General features: G+C 45.2%; 1 protein-coding gene across 8 annotated transcripts in view; it reads left to right on the forward strand.

The window, feature by feature from the left end:
• LOC6543693 (RNA-binding protein Musashi homolog Rbp6) overlaps positions 1-20,884 on the forward strand; it is a 165,849-nt gene that overhangs the window by 108,299 nt on the left and 36,666 nt on the right. For all 8 annotated transcript variants that reach the window (XM_015158528.2, XM_026976626.1, XM_026976627.1 and 5 more), the window contains one exon: positions 3,686-3,778. In XM_015158528.2, coding sequence (XP_015014014.1) covers positions 3,686-3,778 — 93 coding nt within the window. The remainder of the gene's footprint in view (positions 1-3,685; positions 3,779-20,884) is intronic.

A 20,884-nucleotide genomic window follows, 5' to 3' on the forward strand; every position in this document is an offset into this window, starting at 1 on the left:
CCACTAACATAACAGACATCGGCTTCTCAGCCCGGGAGATGATGGAGATGATGGCCATGTCGGCATCGCTTTTCATCCCCATCCCAGGAACCTCGAGTAAGATGAGCACATTCCGGATAAGTCGGGGCTATCGATAAAGCATCTCTGTCAGAATGAAATATGCATGCGACTTGTCAACCATCTTGCGTATCGATGAAAGGCCGTGATAAAGTGTCGTTTTTATTGTACTTTCCTATTTATATGCTACGCCTCATTAAAATCCACAGAGCTAGAAGAAAGGCGTAAATCTTTTTATTAAGTAATAAAATAGGTGTTGAATTGATTGATTGCCTCTTATTTTGCTTGTTTGAGGGTTATTTCTTCGTGCTCATCTTTTGTTTTCATGCAAATCGATTAAATGTAATTGAAAAGCCAACGCAACAAGACAAATTTAATTAAACAACTGGAAGGCAATGAAACAACTCCGTAATTCTTACTTTCAACTTGCTTAAAATCACAAAATCAATCAATTAAATTGCGGAGAAAAAATGTAATTGATTATATCTATGTTATAGATTCACCTGCTAGGTTTCATAAGTCATACGGATAATCCATTTTCCAATCAACTTATGTGAGTGCTAAGTGTAAGCCGAGCTAAAAAATAATTAATGCTTTTGTAAATATAGTATTTTATACATTTCCTAACCAGCGTGCAGCTCCAGATTGCAAGTGTTCTTTTTAAATGTACTCCTTTTCAGTGGACAACAGTTTGGTTGTCACTGTCGCGTCTGTTCCACATTAGACATCCATCCAGTGGGCGACTATCTTGTCAACTGCATTGTAACCGCTCCGCCCACTTGCGCTTCCGTGTGTCCTTTGCCCCTCCCCATTCCCTACTCGCCATTTGGCTGGCACGCCCACCGCTTGATCACGCCCACTCCTGACGTCATTTGTCAAATTTTCGGCATTACCCGGCCAAAAAGACATGGCCATGGCCAAACATTGTGCCAGTTGTTGGCCCCACCCACTCGACCCGAAGCCACCTTCATCCCCGCAGGACATCCGGCGGCTCATCGCAGTCCTTGTGGCTAATATTGACATTCCTAATCTGTGCTCCGCTGCGGCGGCCGTTAAAATGCCGTGTCACTTCGTTAGTATGCGTGTGTGGTGCCATTTGTATCCGAGTATCTGAGTATCTCAGTATCTGCGTATCCTTGTAGCCTGGATATCCGTGTTTCCCCGTAGCCGCATGTGTATTTGTCTTGAGGTCGCGTTTGGTTCGCTTTTGGGTGTGTTTTGTTTTTGATTCATGCCCCGCTATCAGTACTGGGCGTGTTCCCGAACTGGTTCATTTATATTTGATGATGACATTGCCGACATTGGCCGAGCAATCAAACTCCCGTCCCCAGTTTATTAGTTTAAGTAGCTCCATTCTGGGAGTGATTAGTGCAGCCAAAGTGCGTTGTGGTCGACTGCTAAGTGGGAGTCTGTAACTGCACAGGGAAAACCACTTTTGACCACAATAGATGGTCAAACATCTTTTAGATTTGACAACGTGACAGCTAGAATTATTCAGGAGAGAGCACTCTGTGCGTAATAGAAGATAACAAGTTTTTATTAGTTGATGTCCCATGCAATACTATTTATTTCCATGTTTAAAGTTGATGCCTTTAAGTGGCTGAAATCACTGAAGGCATCAAACAGCAATTTTCTGTCAGTGCACAGACCACACTCAAAGTGCTGGCCACTGCAGTTTGAATCGCTTTTTAACAACGCTGCAATTTCTGTGCCCATTTTGAGGCTGGTGATGATGAGCAGCATGGGCGCCGCATCGAGGGGGGTTATTCTGGCCTAATGGGGTGGTGCCGGCTTCAACGTTGTCTCGGACGTCATGTTGTTACAGTTACTTTCTTGCAGCACACTCTCAACTTGATTTCAGGTCTTTTTTGCCCTTGCAAATTGTTAGAGGGAACGCCCGCGGAGTGCAGCACCACCCAGCTACCCCGCCACCCCAACCCGACCGACCACAAGTCCCACTGCTAACTCAACCTGGCTAAAGTGCAGCACAGACACAAAAAAAAAAAGAAAGAAAAACGAAAAACAGGAGGAGGAAAAACTAAAAGCGACAGGAAGAAGGAGACCGAAAACAGAAGCCAGGAGCTGAGCAAGAAGACGGGACTCTGGGCCAAAGCGATTTGCCTTGCCAAAAGCTGCACGACCAACTTTGTAGCAACATCTAAACCTCCCCTCGCTCCTTCTCCTATGTATCTATGTGCGCGAGTGAGTGCGACAGCACAAGTGTTTTAATTTTACGACATTGTATGAATTTTACTGCTGGCACTGCAGAAACATCAGCACCGCTGTTACATATCGTTAGCTTCCTTAACGGACATATCCCACATCGCCAGCACCCCCTTTATAAGGGGGGTGGGGTTGGGGCTGGTGCTGGAAGGATGTGGGCTGCGAGTGGGGGCTTCATCCCCGTTGTCTGTGCCGTGCTCATAAATTGCAGCTTGCAAGCGTCAGTGCAATCAGCGTCATCAGCTTCATCCGGTTTATTCGAGGGTCCCTCGAACCGTGGGCCCCGCACCTCCTGCTCCGCCTGCTCCCCCTGCTCCTCCTGCTCCCCCTGATCCGCCTGCTCCTCCGCTGGTCCTGTCGAGAACAACGCCCCCTTGGATTTTCCCAGCCAACCGTGACAGCCTCTGAACTTAGCCGAGGTCTCTGGGGTTTACTTAGCTTGTGGGTAATTTTTTAAAAATTATACAAATTAAAATTGGTGTGGCTCTGCGATGGGCCCACTGTGCCTTAACTGCCGTCACTTAACGTTAACAGTTTACGCTTGCCTGCTGGCTAAAAAGGCTGGCGTTGCACTACACGCACACGCACACACGCACACCATGACAGCCAGCAGCTAGCACACACACACACGCATGCACTGCGGCGAAATTTGTGGTGGGAGATAACTTTCGCGTTGCCCGCGCCTTCACAGTTTTAAAGATTGCGAGCGAAAGGCCTTTCGACTTTTTTAAATAGGCAAGCCAAGTTACTCATGAGTAAATTATACATCAAAAGAAGGGACAAAGATACTTAGTCGATCAACTTTGTCATAATAACATAAGATACAGATACAAAACGTTTCTGAAACTATAAATCTTCAGGGAGAAATGAACTCTTGAGCTTGGAAGGCATTTCTCTGAGTGCAGCTACATATGCAAGCCTGAGGCTGCTCGTCCTTGTCTCGCCATCATTTTCGGAGCTGGGTGCTCGACGGCTGCTGCTTCTGCAGCGCTAACTGCGTAAAGTTGGCACTTGAAACTGTCAGCTTAAAAATGCCAGCTGCACACACACACACACACGCATACAGACACACTCGCTCTGAGCCGCACTCACACACTTGCAGGCGAGAGAAAGAGAATAAGGGCCATGCATGTAGTACATAAAATGCACAAAATGGCCGAACGACTCATGGCGAAAGTTGGTGGCCATAAGTTACAGGAACTTGGTAGAAAGAAGGGCGAGGTCGAAGGTCGAAGCCTCAAGTCCCCGAGCACCCGGCCATCGGAGGGGTCATAACTTTGGGAGAAAGCCGCGTAAAGTCCCGAATAAAATGCATATTTAAATACCGCCCAACTTAACCTTTCCGCTCATTACTCGCCTGCCATATATATTAACCCGTTCTTCGTTCTTTTCGGTTCCTTTGCAGATGGTGACGAGAACGAAGAAAATCTTTGTGGGCGGCCTCTCGGCGCCCACCACACTGGAGGATGTCAAAAGTTACTTCGAACAGTTTGGTCCGGTAAGTGAAGAGAACTGCTTTCCCCCCGTTGGTATATCCTTAACTATTTCAAATGGGGAGCCAGTCACATGCCAAAATGCTAAGCGAAATGTAGCAAAATAATAATCATAAAAAATCAGAATGACAGGCAGTGGAGCAAATCATGCAATCTATTCGCACTGCGCGTGTTTCCTCGGCAAAATACAATGTACGGGTAGATTTGTATATATATTTTTCTCTTTATTTTTTTTTTCTTGCCGTAAGCAGTGACACCTTCACTGGCTGCCACTTGCTATGTTTTGTTTGATCAATAAAAACGCCAAAAAAAGAAATACGAAGCCAGTGAATGAGCGAGAAAAAACCTCTAAAAAATTCGAACCAAATTCAATCTTGACAAGTACTGCAAGGCTCAGGACTCCACTCCGCCCCCAAAAGAGGAACTCCACTTAAAACACACACACACATATGCATATCGAGAGTGCCGCTGCAAGTGTGTGTGTGTGTATGTGTTTGCGGCTGAGTGCCGTTCGAGTGCTCTTTAAGTTCTCCATTCAGCCATGTTGGGCAAAAGGCCGAAACGGGGGGCTTTGCCAGACTTGTTATAGCGCAAAAAACAAATTTTTAGCACGAGCACCAAAATCCCGTGTTGTTGATTACGATACTAAACGAAAATCGATTTGCTAGACGCTTTTCTGCCTTCCCGCCGCCGATTTTAATGAGCGACTCTCTCGATCCTGTCGAAGCGCAAAAAAAGCCCCAAACACGGATTTTCATTAACGATGTGCTATCGCATGGCTGGGGATTTTTTCAAGAGGATAACACATGTCGAGTAGAGTTTAAGCATTAAATGGTTGCAGCTAGGTGGATAAGAAATTTGTTGGTGCTGGGGGAGCTTAGCCATACAAGTATTAAATCGTATATACTATTCAGTTCAGTCCTAAATTTATTTATAGTCGACCTTAAAAACACATTAGCTGGTAGCACAAGATTGAACCAAGGAACAGTTCAGAAATTCAATGCCCAACCCATACTTAAACCCAATAACTCAAACTTCATTTCAATATCCCACAGCTGAAAAAAAAGGATGCCAGCCTGCTCCCTTAAACATTATCGAATTTCCCAGTCACCCGGTGACAAATTTGAGTGATGAAAAACGAAAAATAAAAGAAAAAAGCAAGTAGCTGTATCGGGTAACAGCTAAAAATGCCATTATTTGTTTTCCCCAGCAAATTACGCAGCCTGCTCTCGAGGGGATTTTCGATTTTCTCGATTTCCCACAACCCATCCAAAACCCAACCCCCGCCCCAAATGAAACTCAACTCCGCAGGTAAAGCTTCCGATAATTGACATAAATTGGCGCAACTTTTTGTCAGCTCCTCGCCGCAAGACGTCAACTGCCATTTGCAATGCTCCACTGCCCCGCCCCCTTTATACATACATATTTACATATAAATATATGTATATCTGTAGCTACAGCACTTGATAATGCGAATATAATGACGAGTGAGAGGAAAGCAGCCATAAACGGCCATCAATCAAATCAGCGCTGGGTAACGAAATGCTTTTAAGTAATTTTCATCGTGCCCGGCGCAACTGTCAAAATCCATAACGATCAAATAGTGAAGATACTATGGGGCACGCAAATCTATGTATATACATATAGGAATTACATATTTTATGGGAAAGGTGAAACAATAGGCGGCTGGCGATTTAACCAAGCGCGAGTTCTTAATGGAAAACTTTTCAATTAATCCGCATTGCAAAGGAAATTATAATAATAACTTGGCTGCAAGTGTATAAGCCCGGCCATAAGCTGTGCGGAGAAACTTTCGACAGGCAAACAAAACAGAAGCCCAAGACCAGTTTTCCTTCCAGATTTCCTCCCCCTTCTGGCCAAGTTATTGATTACAACTAATCCCCTTTGGCTTTTGCCTGCCGCCTCATTGGGCAGCTGGGAAAGCCGAGGGAAAATCGAAAGAGCAGGAGCGGCGGTGTGCACATAGATTTTCGCCAGGTCCATAAACAAAATAGCCAAACGGCAACCGGCGGCTTAGTTTACCCACCTCGCGGCTTTCCCTACCTTCCCCTGTTCCCCATTTTTGGCGGCAGGTGACCAGCGAGTCGTTAATGACTTTAGCGGCCATTTTTCTTCCGCTTTGGATGAGATGAGCGCGGAGAGATTGCTCCTGGCAAGATTGATTAGCCGGACCAGTCGGGGCGCGCCATTCAATATGATTAATAGTTGCATGCGTATACGCTATAGCACCCACAACAACAGCTCCCCGATTCTATTCTATATAAAATATACGAGTATATATGTGATAGAAGAGATAGAAATTTATGACGCTGCTGTGCCAGCCAATTTCGTGTTGCCAGGGAAACCTTTTTATATCATTTTGTTGCGAAAGGCATTTCCAGTTTATTGTATCTCTTCAAGTACTATATTCAAATGTTTTCATAGTTGTCTGGCTGCATTTGCATTTTCATTTTGCGTTGCAAGGCTGCCACTGTCAGATGCCCTTAAAAATTCATTGTTAATTATTCTCTCATTTTACCAAATAGCAGAATAGGTATTGATTTCCTGTTCGAAATCTATGATATTTATTTTGTCGCCCATGCTTAAATATTTTTATCCGCAACACCTTTTGTAAGTCCAATATATGTATGCTGTTTTTTTCCTGTAGGCCGTCTAGGACCCTTTAAGCCCCACAAAAAATCCCCTTTTAAATGCAAATCAGAAAACTATTTTCCAAATGCGAAAACAAATCAAAAGAACTTAGAACTGAGGGAAAAAACGAATAGGATAAGCAAAACACAACGGGCGAATTTCAAATTTTTCCAGCGCAGGTTTTCTCTGCAAATGTTCTATTTAACAAACACACACACATGCAACGGGGCGGGGGGTGGAAAAGTGGGAAAGTGCCACCCAGCTGACCTCAGATGCTGCAACCTTTGGCCACTGATTTTATTGCAACTGATGCAGCTGCTGCTGCTGCTGCTGCTGCTGCAAGCTGGGCGATAACGAAAATTCCACATTCGGAGGGGATGGAAAGTGGGCGGGAGTCAAAACAGAAACGTAAAGCTCGTTGGCTAAAAAATTGCAAATAAACTACACATTTTGTAAAGTCCCTTCGCATGGAAATTGCCCAGCCAACTATCAGGATCTGGCAGCCAAGTCCGGTCTCCTTTGGACTGGCTCTTAAAGGTGTTTACGGTGTTTGCATTTGCAGATTTTCCTCGCACCGCACCGCACCGCACAGCACAGCACCGCAAAAGGTTAGTAAATTTAAGCGCTTTTCATAAGCATTTTATGAGGGCCAGGACCCCGAACTTCTAACCCCAACCCCCAACCCCCGATCACCAGCCCGGCAGGCAAATGGCCAAAAGTGCACCATCTTCTGGGCAAAATGGGAAACACTGTTGGTGCCAGGCCACTCAAATGTCGGATAACCTTCTTCTCCCTGCGGTTTTCCACCCACTTCGGTATTAATTATGACAAATCATGCAAAGCAAAGCCAAAACGAAAACAGCAGCGCAGAAAAAACCCCAACTAATTTCATTAAAAAACAATTTTTTATGATTTAATTATGGCAAGGCAAGCGAGCGAGAGCCAAAACACACTGTCGCAAAAAATAACAAATGGTCACTCGAGATTTAGTGTGAAAGATAATATTGTTCCAACGCTTGTCGAATAACTTGTGTAATGATACAAAGGTGTTTGCTAAAATGCACCATAAATACCTTAAAAAAGCAATTAGTATTGAAATATAAGGAAATCGATTCAATTAAATGTAATTGATGATGATTACTGAATTACTAATTGCTACAAGGGAAAATTGCCTTTATTGTTGCGAAAATGGTAAACACATTTTAAAGATGAGCAAGCTTAAAGTGATGATTTAATTTGTACAGATATTCAATGCAGTAGAACTGAATTGATATTAGCAAAGCCATATTTTTGCAAAACTCAAGGACATTTAGGAAGGGAGTAGCATTTCTCGCAGTGCCCAACTGTGAATGTGAATGTGAATAAGAATCCGAGTGAGTCCTGGCTGCTCCTGATTCTGTCGGAGCTCACCTGACTGTCATAACTGCGGGCAATTTTTGAGGCGTTCTGAATGAAGTGACTCGCCCTCTCTCTTTCCCCCAAGCTCTCGGCTGGCTAGCTGTCTCTTTCGGGGAAATGTGGGGCTTGAGGGGCATAAATTATGATGCGCAAATCTTCAGCTAGCTGAATGTAAATGTAAATGAAGGCACGCCAGTGTTTCTCTACGAGTGTGTGTGCCTGCGCTGGCTGTGTGTTTCAGTGTGAGTGCGAGTGTGAGTGTGAGTGTGAGTGCGAGTGCACGATGAGTGGCAGATTTGCATAATCCTTAGCAAAAGGTTTCATGACAACGCTGCTCGAAATGTCAATGTGGGCGGATGATGTGCCGCAGCCCACTTGACAAACAGCAGGCCCAAACTGAACTAAAAAGCCGAGTTGGGGAGGAGCCACCCCATAACCTTTCGAGCCACTCTAAACCGGTCCAATCATCTATAAGCTGCGGTTGCCTATACTCGTAATTAACAGCATGCGTGTGTGTAGGTGAACAAACACATGCACACGACAAACACACGGCAACCACTCAGCTGCCATTTACATAGCCAATTAGTTATACATAAACATAGAAAGCAGCAGCAGCAGCAGCAGCAACAGAAACAACCACAACAACGATGGCAATTTCCACCTTAATCCCTTGGCCGCAGCTAATTTAATTGTGTTCAATTTGGCATAAAGGCGTTTAATGCAAAAGGCATTTGGCAAACAAGTACCATCCATCCATCCATACATCCATCCGTTCGTCCGTCCATCCTTGTGCCGTAAACCCAACTAAAACAATGCAATACACATTTTTCATAGCTGTCAATCGAGGTTTGGGATCGGAATACCCTTCCATAAAGCCCTATCTTCGGTTGAGCTCAAAACCGATGGGAAATCAATACGATGCACCCCTTTTGCTTGCGATTAGGGTATGCGAAAAACTCTATTTGAAACGAAGACGTTTTGGTTTTGGTTTCGTTTCGTTTCGTTGGCCAGGCTCGTTGTTAATGCTTTGATAGACACATTACTTCCGTCTCAGTGGTTAGGCTCAGCTACAACTACCACTACCACTACCACTACCCATACAAACTCGGCTTTGGCCATAGACATCGGGAGATATAGCGGCGAAGGGAAATCTAATATGTCTTGCAAGCGAGCGACTCGGCAGGGATAACCGTTTGTTTACACAGCCCAGACTATTTGCCCGGACCGAGCTTAACTGTGGCTACAGCCAGCCACTGAGAGAAACAGGGTGCGCCTGGTGAAGAAGCAAATTGAAACGTAAATCTTGTGGGTGCGCACATAGCAACTCAAATCTCTGGTAATCATCAATGGAATGACCACACTCCGTTGCATCTCTACAAGCAGTTTGAAAATCTAGTTTTTTCAAACATTACAATGTAATTCAACATGGTCTGGCTGCGCATATTCTCCCAGTGCAGCTGCAGTCGTGGTCGGATTCGAATTCGGAATCGGAGTCGGAGCGTGAGCTGCTGCTCGTCCTGTTCGCTGGTTTCCTTCTGGCTGCTCCGAGCTGCTCTGCATATCTGCTTCGTGCCTGGCATGGCTTTGGCAAATTGCGCAAAAAACGTTGCACCAGTAAGCAGAAATAAGAAGGATGCAGGATGGGGCACCAGCAGCAGCAGCACCAGCAGCAGCAGCAGCAGCAGATTTCATGCACAACAAATTGTCATGCGGACAGGCAGGCAGCCCGCACAGACAGGTTCGCAAACACACTAACACTCACACTCACACTCACACTCAGACGCATACACACAGAGCTCTGCGGTTGGTCCTGTTCGGGCTCATCTCCCCCTGGAAAGCCCCTCTGGAAAACCCCTTCCCGAAAGCCCCATCCCCATCCCCATTCCCATCCCCAGCCACCGTCCTTCGGCGGCTCAAGCACATGAAATCCTTACCCGGGCGCAAGTCAAGCAAACAAACAAACCGCAATGACATGCAGGCAACTCTGACGAAGGGGAGAAAATTCAGCAAAACTCACGGGGTGCGGGGTGCGGGGAGCGTGGGGAAATGTCGGAGGGAAAAGCGTTGCGGACCAGGAAAAATCTCCTGCTGCTACCCGCAAGACATTGGCATTGCCACAGTTGTAACCGGAAACTGTCGCACTTATTTGGCTACGCGCTAGTTTCGCATATTTCACTGTCAACTTGCGGTAAATAGACTTTAAACAAATATGAAAATAACTCGCAAGAAACTGGCTCCTCTCACACACTGCGACTCCAGATATCCGCCAGCCAAGTGGGCAGGAAAAGTGCTTAGAATTGTGGTAAAAAACGAGGAAGTGGAGGCAAATGTGCAAGTAAACGGTGGCTAAGCAAATGCCAAGTTGCTAAGCCTCCTCTGGCTTCCCATCTCCATTTCCCCGTCGAAGTAATGGAAATCAATTGTTTACTTTATATGAGCTTTTCAAGTGCTTATTCAATATCATTAGACGCCAATGCCGATGCCGATGCAGTTGCAGATGGAGATGCAGATGAGGTGGCATCGTGTGCATAAGATAAGATACATACAGATAATGCAGGATGCATGCGGACCAAGGCCAACTAATAACATAATTCCACTTGAAGTAGTTTTGCCGGAAAGGCTGCTGCGTAATCATTCGAAATTAGATTCCCCTCCCACCCAAAAAACGCCATATTTACCAGTCTAGGAAAGTTCTGCGGGCCAAAAACTCTCGGCAAACAACTCTCCAAGACGAAGAAATTTGCAAGCGGCCAGCCAGTTTTCAGCTGAAAACTTCGCTCGCCAACAGGGCAACTTTTCTCATTTCCAGCTGCTGAAATTGTACAAGAGGCCCCCAAAGCCAAAGCTGGCAGCAGGGCGAAATCTTAATTTAAAAGCCAGCTGTTGAATCAAAGGTTAACCCACCGGTGCCCCCAGTTGTCCCTTTTCGCCATGCAAAAAAGAAAATAACTGGAAAACTCATTTTGTCAGCCATCAGCCAGCCACCCAACTGCCATCAATCCGCAGTCGCACATGCACAGTCTTTGAAAAAACAGCAGCTGAGACTCATTTGCTTGTGTGGAACAGAGGGAGAAAAAGGTTTTAATATTTAACCACCATTCAAGTGCTTAAAACAAATGCTTAAGTCCCAAACCTTCGATTTATAAATACGTGTTTGAAACGAAACGAAACGATTCATGCAATTCATTAAATTCATTAAATTAGGCGCATTTATTTCAATGAATTAATTATTAGCTATTATCTCTTTGCACATAAGGAGTACAATTTAAAATAAATTTCAATTGCTTAACACTTTAATTTTAATTTACATCCTAACTCCGGAAACTCAAACCTCCTCAGAGTTTTCCCCCGGTGTACGATGGGGTTGGAGTATCTTTTACACCTCGAGAGAGATGCAAATAAGCGAATATTCATTTGATGATACGAATACGAGTGTGCTACACGTGCGATGCGGTTGCCGTCCTCTTCCCGCTTTCCCGCTCCACCGCCCCCGCCCCGCCCCCTCTTCCTTCGTGACAATTTAAATGTACGTTTTATTGCCACACATTCTGAGGGCGTGGGCGGGGGCGCGGCAATGGCGGATCGACAGCTTGAGATAGTCACGTACGCTTCTTTGTTTTTCTGGCTTTTTATTTCGTGCCAATTGTGCGCCTAATTAGCCTCGAATCGCGATGCCAAACGCGGCGGCATCTTTGCAATTAAAACGCACTTTTCCCCCCATCCGCGGTGGGTGCGAGCGGGACGGCGTCGGAAAAGCGTGTGCGAGCAAGAGGGTGCCACAAAATGGCGCACGTTGGCTCGCCTACAAAATTAATTTGATTTATGTACGCCGCTCCGTCTGAATGTTGCTTGTTCGCAGTTGCCTTTTGCACCTGCCATGTCGTGTTACCTGTTCTGTTCTCCTCACTGCTGTAATTCTGTTCTGTTCTGTTCTGTTCAGCTCGTTTATGCCTTCCTGTCCTGGCAGGTAACGAATTTCTGGCAAAACAACGAAAATAAAAATAAATTATTGCCATGGCAAATGTAAAGTGTCGAGTTGTGCGTGGCATATGTGTTCACGTCGCTCCTATAAAACAAGCAGCTACACTGGACATAACGCCATCTGTGGGAAATTTGAAACATTAACTTCGGCGAATACTATGCGATGCAAGCAACTCAGTATCCTGTATAAATATAGGCATCCTTAGAAATGAGCAGTAGTTACATTTCCCTTCGGAAAATATAAAAAATAGTATGTAGAAAGCAGATTTAAATGCCTTTTAGGCAAAAACGAAGCATTGAGTTGAACACAACATAGCAATAAATTTGTACTACCACCGTTTACCATTTCCACACTTCCAGCCTCCGATTTTCTCTCTGTGTTCGAGCCCGACTGCTTGTGTATGTTGCATTGCCCCTATTTTCGGGGGGAGTTGATCTACTAGGCAACGCAACAGCAACAAGCGACAGCCTTAGCCATACATACAAAGTACATACGTGTAGGCCAGCATATGCGACAATGCAAATAAAAAGCCATAAACTTTCATTTAAGTTAAAAATGGCATTTAAATGAATGAGTGCTGGCTGTGCTTCCAGCTAACTGCCTTTTCACTGCTGTTGCTGTTGCTTTGGCATTGGCTTTTGGGCCACTGGAGTCGCAAACACATGTATCATAATTCATTGCCATGTTTTATTCTGCACCAACTCGCCGTTTCATTTCAGTTCGCCTCGTTTTATTCGGCTCAGTGTTGTTTCCTTTGGTTTATTTGCTTTTGGCTGCTGCGTGAAAACATAAATATTCAACACGGAGAATAAAAACAATTCGCTGGCCAAGGGCTGAAGCACACACTCCCAAATTGTTTCGGGCTTGTTAGGCATTTTGTTATGTTCGATCCGATGGGGAACACATTACACGAATGCCTATAAAGCAATAACCATCGATTTGCCATTGATAAACCCAGAAAACGGACTGATGGCCCACGCGGCGTATGCGTAATGGCCTGAAGCCCAAACATAAAAAAGATAAAGAAGCCTGGTTTTTCGAAAAGGTACACCACCGTAAAAACCAAATTTGTTTGGCACAACGCATATATACAGGCATACGCTTGATAATTGATGAATTGCTCGAAATGATTTTAAAAATAACTAAGCAATGGTATTTGTGTTCACTAAATTATGCCATAAATGTAATTTTCAAAATACAAAAAATCAATTTTCTCTAAAAAAATAATTGAAGCTCCTTTTTTTCTGTGTGTCTCGCTGGCTAAGAAAACGTTGGCCATTATTTAGGAGTCTTTTATGTGGCTCGCCTGCTGCTTATTCATGCTGGCCCTTTTTATAGCTAAATTCCCATTTAGCTGGCTTATAAATATTAAATATATTAAAATGCCAGCTAATTGTTAATCTGGCCGGCTTGCGGCTTTCGCATATGCGCTTTTGTCAACGCCGGTGACCATCATCCGACTGTTCAGAAGCACGTTCTGTCTGTGTCCTGCTTGCCGTCTCTTTCTCTGCGTTAGCCGCCTCTCTGTCGCATTTTCGCCATTGCCGTGTTTTAAATGTAAAGCACTTGCTGTGGTCGCTTTGAGCGACCCGAAAGTTAATCTCTGCCAACCGCTTGAGCTCCCTGAGCCCCCGTTTTTCCCATGGTTAGATATTTTGCTATTATTTTTTGCCGCCCTCTCTCTCGCTTCCCGATCTGCCATCTCCCTCTGGCCCTGGGTTCGTTTTGATGCAACCGCAACTTACGTTTTCACAGAGAGTGGAGCAAAAACTCGTTTGTTTGTTTATTTTGCTGCCACTTTTTATGCTTTCTTCCCCTCTCTTTTGCCCACACTATCTCTATCCCTTTCCACCCGTTAATGTGTGTGTGTGTGCTTGATTTGTGTGCCGGATGGGCGGTGTATGTGTGTGGGTTCTCAGACTCATCTAGCCAGGCAATCACCCCACCAAGTCCAAGATAAATCGTCTTTCAACGCAACTCACTGTGTGTGTGGCTTAAAAAATCACACGATCAGTCATTACACACACACACAAACACACACAAAAGGGACGCTTATATCTGATATATATATGCACTTATGTTGTGTGTGCCCCAAAGTCATTTTGACTCCTGCATCCTGCATCCTGCGGCAGCAGTAGAGCTCCTTTTTATCGCCCCGACTCCTGCGCTTTTACAATTTTTTTATGCCAGCTGCGCTGCTGATTTGGCGATAGTGTCCTCGTCATCGCTTCAAGTCCTGCACAGAAAGCAAAATTTTTCATTAATTTATTGGCTTATCATATTAACGTGTCTTTAATCTTTCCCCCTATGAAACTTTAATATACCGCAGTTAAAAGGTGCGATGGGTATGCCTTAAATAGTAGAGTTCTTATATCTATTCGATTAGAAAAGTCTTTTCCGCATGTCTTTCTGCATTCTACCAATTCAATATCTAACACCTAAAACTTCTAACGAGCTATTAAAAATCTTCATTTAATGTTCAATTTGAGGTAAACCAATGGCGACTCTTAATGTCAAGGCCATGCCGAGGCAAAGACTGCCACATTTTCTCTGAGTGTGTCCATGCATCCTGCGTCCCATGTCCTTTATCCCGCTTCCTGCGTCCATGCATTCTGCATCCTGCCTGTCGAGTGCTGAGTGCTAGCCCGTAGCACATAAGTCATTTGCCGCGGCGGAGGAACACTGGCAGCCTGCTGCGGCCCTCAAGAGCTGCATCCCACAAAAGGACCTGCCCGAAAGGACACCCCCACCCAGCGTTATAGTCGCTTTGCGTCTCAATAGTCTGTTACTAATACGTTTTCTTCGCCCAAGCCATCGACGCTTTCACTGTCGACATTTTAATGCCTTTTCTTGCCGAACAGATTCTTTTGAGTGCATAAAAAGCGTGGAGGCTCTCCACTCCTCCGCTCCGCCACTCCTCCGCCCCATTATCCCCGCGAAAACCCCGCCCGCACTCGCATCCAAGTGAAAGCCAAGTCGAAAGTCCGGAGCAAGCTGCTGCGTCACTGCAGCCAAGCCATTGCAATTGCTGACGGCACAGGATATTACCGCCGTCATTCATCGACATCGCATTCATATTCCTCGCCTCCTTAGCAGCACGCACATATGCGGGGGCACACTGGGCTCCCTGGGGGATACTGGGGATACTAAAGGATCCTTAAAGAGTGCGGCCGGAGATAGGGGGGTGATAGTGCCTCAATACTCTGACGCTTCCGGTATTTATGACGCAAGTAATCAAATTGAATGGCGCGCTGCAGTTTCGTTCGCCTTTTATTTGCCCAAGGAGCCAGGCAGCCAGCATCCGGCTTCTTGCAGTGATAAATTTTTTGCGTTTTGCAGCGCCCAGCCCCCAATGCTCTCGAACTACCCATCCCCACCCATCGTGGCATAAAAAATTGTGCGAAACTTTCAGCTTTCTGCACATTTTCGTCGCTTATCATCAGCGGCTGGTGCAGCTTAACGCAGGGCGCAAAAAAGGGGGTTTGAGAAATGGGATGGTGGCATGGGAAAATCAGCAGAACGGCGGTGGAAATATCCAGAGATTGGGGCCTGAAGAATGGCAGTTTGGGGGCCAGCAATGATAATAATGAACGTGCATGAAAAATGCTAGTTGAGTGAATGGCAAAAATGGCAAAAGCGAAACGCAGCGCTCACCTAAGGCGCAATAAATAATAAGTAGCCGCAAGTTGCTGAGGAAAACCCTGAAGAATGGGCCCGTAATGAACGACATCTTGAGCAGCTCTCGACTTGACATAATGGTAAATTAGTGGCCAAGGTGGCTACGGCCATCTCGCCAAGTGCAATGATTTACGCCGGATTAGAGGCCAATTGCAACTAGTTGAGGGTGGCTTATGGAAACTATCTCGGTAATGTACAGGAAAATGCTCAGCCATCGTCCTACGATTAGGCAACTTTAAGCGGAGCGAACAAAGGCGCAGCCACAGATAAAAGCCGTGGAAAATCCGCTTTTTCACAAAAACTGCAGATGCCAGCTCAGCTAAAAAATAGCGAACGCTATACAAAAATTATCCCAGGACGCTCTTGATTTATGTTTTTGTTATTGTGTTCCATAAACCCAAAAACGAAAACATGAAAAGAATGAAAAGTGCAAATATAAAAGAAAACGGGGAAAACTTTAAACCCGAAGAGACAGCTGTCGTCCAAAGATAACTGACATTTCAAATTCAGAATCAATCTGGAAAACTAGACGCCCACAACAATTTTAAAAACTGTAAACCTTAAAATCGTTTACAAGCTGTCATAAAAATGTGTAAAAAACCCTCGTTATTGAACATGAAAATTAATATTATTATTTAAAAATGTTTCCCAGCTTCAAGTCATTGAAAAGAAACTCAAGGAAACATTATTTTTCAAACCGACTAATTTGTTATTTCGCTTATTTCTTTGATGTGAAATTTTAAGAAGATTTGGCTTAGTTTCTATTACCCAAGAACCGAAAAGAGAGACTTAAAAGGAGAAAGGTAAACTTAAAATAAGGTATGAAGACAGCTGCTGCCTGAAGATAACTGCAATTCCTTTTAAAGGACTCAATCAAGAGAGTCCTGCAAGAGTGTGTGCCCCTGGCAATAAATGAGCAAATTAATTAACAAAACGCAGCCGTGAATTGTGGCACGATTGTCGCAGGACACGGAAATAAATTAATGCAGGCAAAGGACACCAAGGACATGCGACACCGGGCAGCAGGGAAACAGGACACAAAGGTGACAGGCTACGTTAACGCTCCGGTGGTTTTTCCAACGTCGTCCTGCGAGTCCTGGAAAGCAGCTTAGCCCGCAGGTGATGCCAGGACGCAAAATCAATCGAGGGAGCTCTGGTCATGCATAGATACGCGATGGGCTAAAGGATATAGGATATAGGATATCGGGAGGCGGAGGGAGCCAGCAGGAGCTGCCATCGCCATCTATCCTGGGGACATGTGTGGGCACGTGCTGGTCAAAAAAAAAAAAAGAATGGGAAGCGGAGGAACAGTCCTAGCAGTAGCAGCACCAATAACGACGTAATCTGTTTATATCCCCTTTTCCTCTCCTTTTAGCCCATTGTGCTGCGCACTTTTTCCATTTGCCATATAGCTGGAGCTATAGCTTTTCCTACTTTTCCTGCTTTTGCTGCTGCTACTTCAATTTTCTGGCCGGCAGTTTTTGTCGTTTGTCGTCCGTTCAGTTCCGTTCCATCCATGGATTGAGTTGTTATTTTTCGCTTAGTGCAATTTATTTTGGCCAAGTGGCAGCCATCGGGCCAGCAGCGCTTAATTTATTATGCCAGCTACTGGCTGTCCTTTCCCCAGCTCCTGATCCTGCTGCTCCCTTTTTTCACGTTCTCTCTCCTCCACCGAAATTGCCTGGCCATTGTTCAATGGCAGATAAAAGAAAAATTAAAGGCGAGCAAGATGAAACCGGTCGGGATGGAATGGGCGAGGAAAAATCGTTATTAATTTCAAGTTTGAAAAATTGCTGAGCAGCTTAGCACCCGGCTATTGGATCGAAATCGAATGAATCCGTCGGGCCATCCATTTATTAGCAGCTTGATAAATACTTTCAATTTCCCCCGCCAAATAAATGATAACGTAATGCGCCAGCATTAAAATAGATCAAAGCCGAAAAATAATCAACGAGCTGCTCAGCCGGAGTGGGGGCGAAAAACTATCCTCCATCCTTCTCGATTGTTTGGCCACCAAGTGCGCCCGCATAGAAATCCATTATGTCGGGGCCATCAATGAATATGGAGCAAGATTCCCATACAATTATAGCCATCATTTGTTATGTGGCCCACTCCAGGAAGTTTGGGCCCAAACTGAATGGAATGGAATGGAATCGGATTGAATCGAACTGACTGTCACAGCCGCACACGCGTCAATTGTTGTGATTAGCATGGAAATCATTACAAACACAAAATGAATGGCAAATCGGAGAATCAACAACGGCAACAAAAATAAATGTCAGGAGCAACACAAAAAGAAAAAAGATGACACAGGCGAGTTCCAAAAATAGCCAAAAGAGTCCTGAATGTTTTGCCTTAGTTCCTGGCTTTACAGGCAAAAAAATAAATATTCAAAAGGCGAAAAAAGTTATTATCATTTGGGAATGAGTGCTGCAATGTGCACTGAATGTGCATATGCAATCGCTTAGATCCATAAATTTCAAAAAGATTGCATAATTGGGCGTGCAAGCCATGCCCTCCCATTCTCCTAGCTGAATCCAATCTTGTTATCGCACAAGGTAAAGGGCTCGCTTTTCTAGCAGTGTACTTACTTTGTCAAATGTGTTTTTGTGTGTCGTCTCAGATGTGTCAGTGCCAGGAAAAATCGGGATGTGGGCTGGACAAGGGGGGGAGGAGCCACCCAGCAGACAAAGGGCAACCAGTGAAAAATCGAGTTAGGCAAAACAAATAGCAAAATAGTTTTGGACGGAACGTCGCCAGCAACATCGACATAAACAACAACAACTAAACGGAAAAAACATAAAATAAAAGTAGTGATGTTGATATTCCAGGGGAAGGGGGTGTAAGGAGTGTGGAGCCTGGAGCCTGGAGTATGGGGAAAACCTCTCGATGACTGGGCTGTTGTAAAAGTCAAGCGAAATAATATTTTCCGGGTGCCAGGCAAAGGCGGCGGAAAAGCGAGCAGGAGGCTGTAACATTACTTCAAGCGTAACATTGAAAAAAGGACGAAGGACGAGGAAAATGAGGAGAGAAAACGACAGGACGCGAACTTGCGGCCATCATTGTAGGCAATTTGCAAAAATAGCAACGATTTCTCTCCATTCCTCTGGCTATGTCTCGCTTTCCCTGAAGTTAGTTTAAAGGAAATCAAAATAAAAATCATAAAAATGCGGAGCGTGGCGCGTGGTAAGCCAGCGAAAGAGACGGCACGATGGCCGAAAGACAAAGACGACGGATGATGCTGCTCTACTGCTGCTTGGCACAAAAGATGAAAAGTTGTTGCTGTTTATGGCGGAAGTAGATAATGCCAAAGATGAACAAGGCGAAGGATGTCGCTGCCAGTCACAGGAGTGGGTGGTTTTTGGGAGTGAAATGAAGCTCAAGGGTCGCTGGGGTCTATAATTTCGCCATTTCAAAACAATAGTAAAAACAAACTGCAACAAAGTTTTAGCCGGCGAAGAAGTCGAGCCAGTGAGGCGTGTGTAAGCCAAACAACTGGAGAATTAGGGAAGCGAGGCGATGGCGATGGCGAAACGGAGCAAACGGAGCACTGGAGAACTGGAGCTGAAGAGAAAGCTTTGTCGCATTATGTCCAATTACTGTCGCAATTATGGACCAAGAGGAGCAGCTCACAAATACGGAGAGCCAAAAAGGGATGGGCGATTGTCAGTTGCCAAATCGAATGTGGATATCGCATATTGTTGACACTGCGGCCATGGCCGGATCATTAATAACCCACTGGCTAATCAAGAGCAGATACATGGACGGAGATACAGCCCCTACCAACCCCAAAGGACCGCCAAGTCAACTGCGGCTAATGGGATAAACCCTTACGTGCGATAAGACAAAGTCACCCCTGGGGAGCCAAACGAGCCATCACTCGCACTTCCACTCCCACTCTTGCACTCCGAGAAAATGCCAGGGCGCTACATTTAATTAATTCTAATGGAGCAGAAAAAAGTTGCTGCTTTTATCCGTACTTCTATGAAATTTAAGAAGGATGAATGTTGTAATGATGCAGCCTGAATTGTAGTATATTTATAATTCACTAAAACATTATTAAGCGAAATTCATTGGCTCCGCATGCTCTCAGTGTACTGCCCTTTCGCATCTCAATTTCGGCACGCGTCGTCGATAAAGTTCCATGACCAGAAGCACAAAACCATTGGCGAGGGAGGACGAGGCCTTTGGCCAGGCCTATTCCTCGGCCTATCCTGGGTTCAGCTGTTTTGTCACTTATTCACAGCACATTAAACAATTTGCTTTTTACGCCGGCCAACATCATCATCGTTACACCACCTCACCACCCCTAAACAGCCCCCAGCCCCCAACCCCCCAAGCAGCGGCTCTCCGCTGCCTAGCCAACCGCACATTTTAATTGTTCTCGTCATGAACATGTCATAAAGCAAATCAGATTAAATGCGTCACTTATTATTGTGCCCCGGCTGGGGTCCCGGGTATCGGTGTATATGCATGTGCATATGTATAAGGCTCCTCCAGTGGGCGCGTGATAGATACATCTACTCTAACTGCGCGTGTATGTGTGTGTATCGGTGTGGACGCCTTTGTTAACTGCGGTCAAATGTGGCAACGCACCACCCAACCCGACGCAGGATCGGGGTATCGTTTTTATTGCACATTACCTTGTCAAACACGAAGCCACACACACACTGCCACACACACACGTGCAAGGGGACAGTGGGGCAAGAGTTATTCGAACTGCGGTTGTGGTCGTGCAGGTAATGAGCAAATTAATGCCCGATGCTTGCATATTGCTGCCATTAGTGCACATCGCATATCCATCACGGCGGACATTCAGCCGCAAATGGGCACGCGGAAATTATGGAGCGAATATTTCATATATATTTTATATTTATATATACATTATATATCCCCTTATAAAAGCCCATCATATCCTTGATAGATGTATGATTTCATTCTCCTGCAATTGGCAATGCCAAGCTTAAAGCAATTTTCCGAAGTGTAAGCTTCTACTCCCATTTCCGTTTCCGCTTCCTCTGGGCCAAATTCAACGGACTTTGTTGCACTGTGGCGAGGAAAACTTAGTTGTTATTGCCACTGCCTCCAGCTGGCCGGGTGCTAACTTGCATGTTAGATTGTGCGTGCAGCTTAATTAGTTGCAAACTGTTTTTCATCATCGTGAGGTCAAGAGAGTTGCTGCATGTTTAGCACACGTTGGAAAAGCGGCAAGGGAAAGGCCTGGCGCGCTCTGCTCGTCAACAGGACGTTGAGCAAATTGACACTGAAAGCATTTAGTCGAGTTAGGGGCATTTTGAGTGCTTATCTTTTAATCGACTTGCCTTAATTCATCACCCTCGCAGAAGCACACAAACACAGAGTCATACTCCAGCAGACAGACAGTGGGAATCGAGACCAATAT

This window comes from Drosophila erecta, unplaced genomic scaffold, assembly GCF_003286155.1.
Source record: "Drosophila erecta strain 14021-0224.00,06,07 unplaced genomic scaffold, DereRS2 tig00000021-arrow-pilon, whole genome shotgun sequence".
In the NCBI taxonomy this organism is placed as follows: domain Eukaryota; kingdom Metazoa; phylum Arthropoda; class Insecta; order Diptera; family Drosophilidae; genus Drosophila; species Drosophila erecta.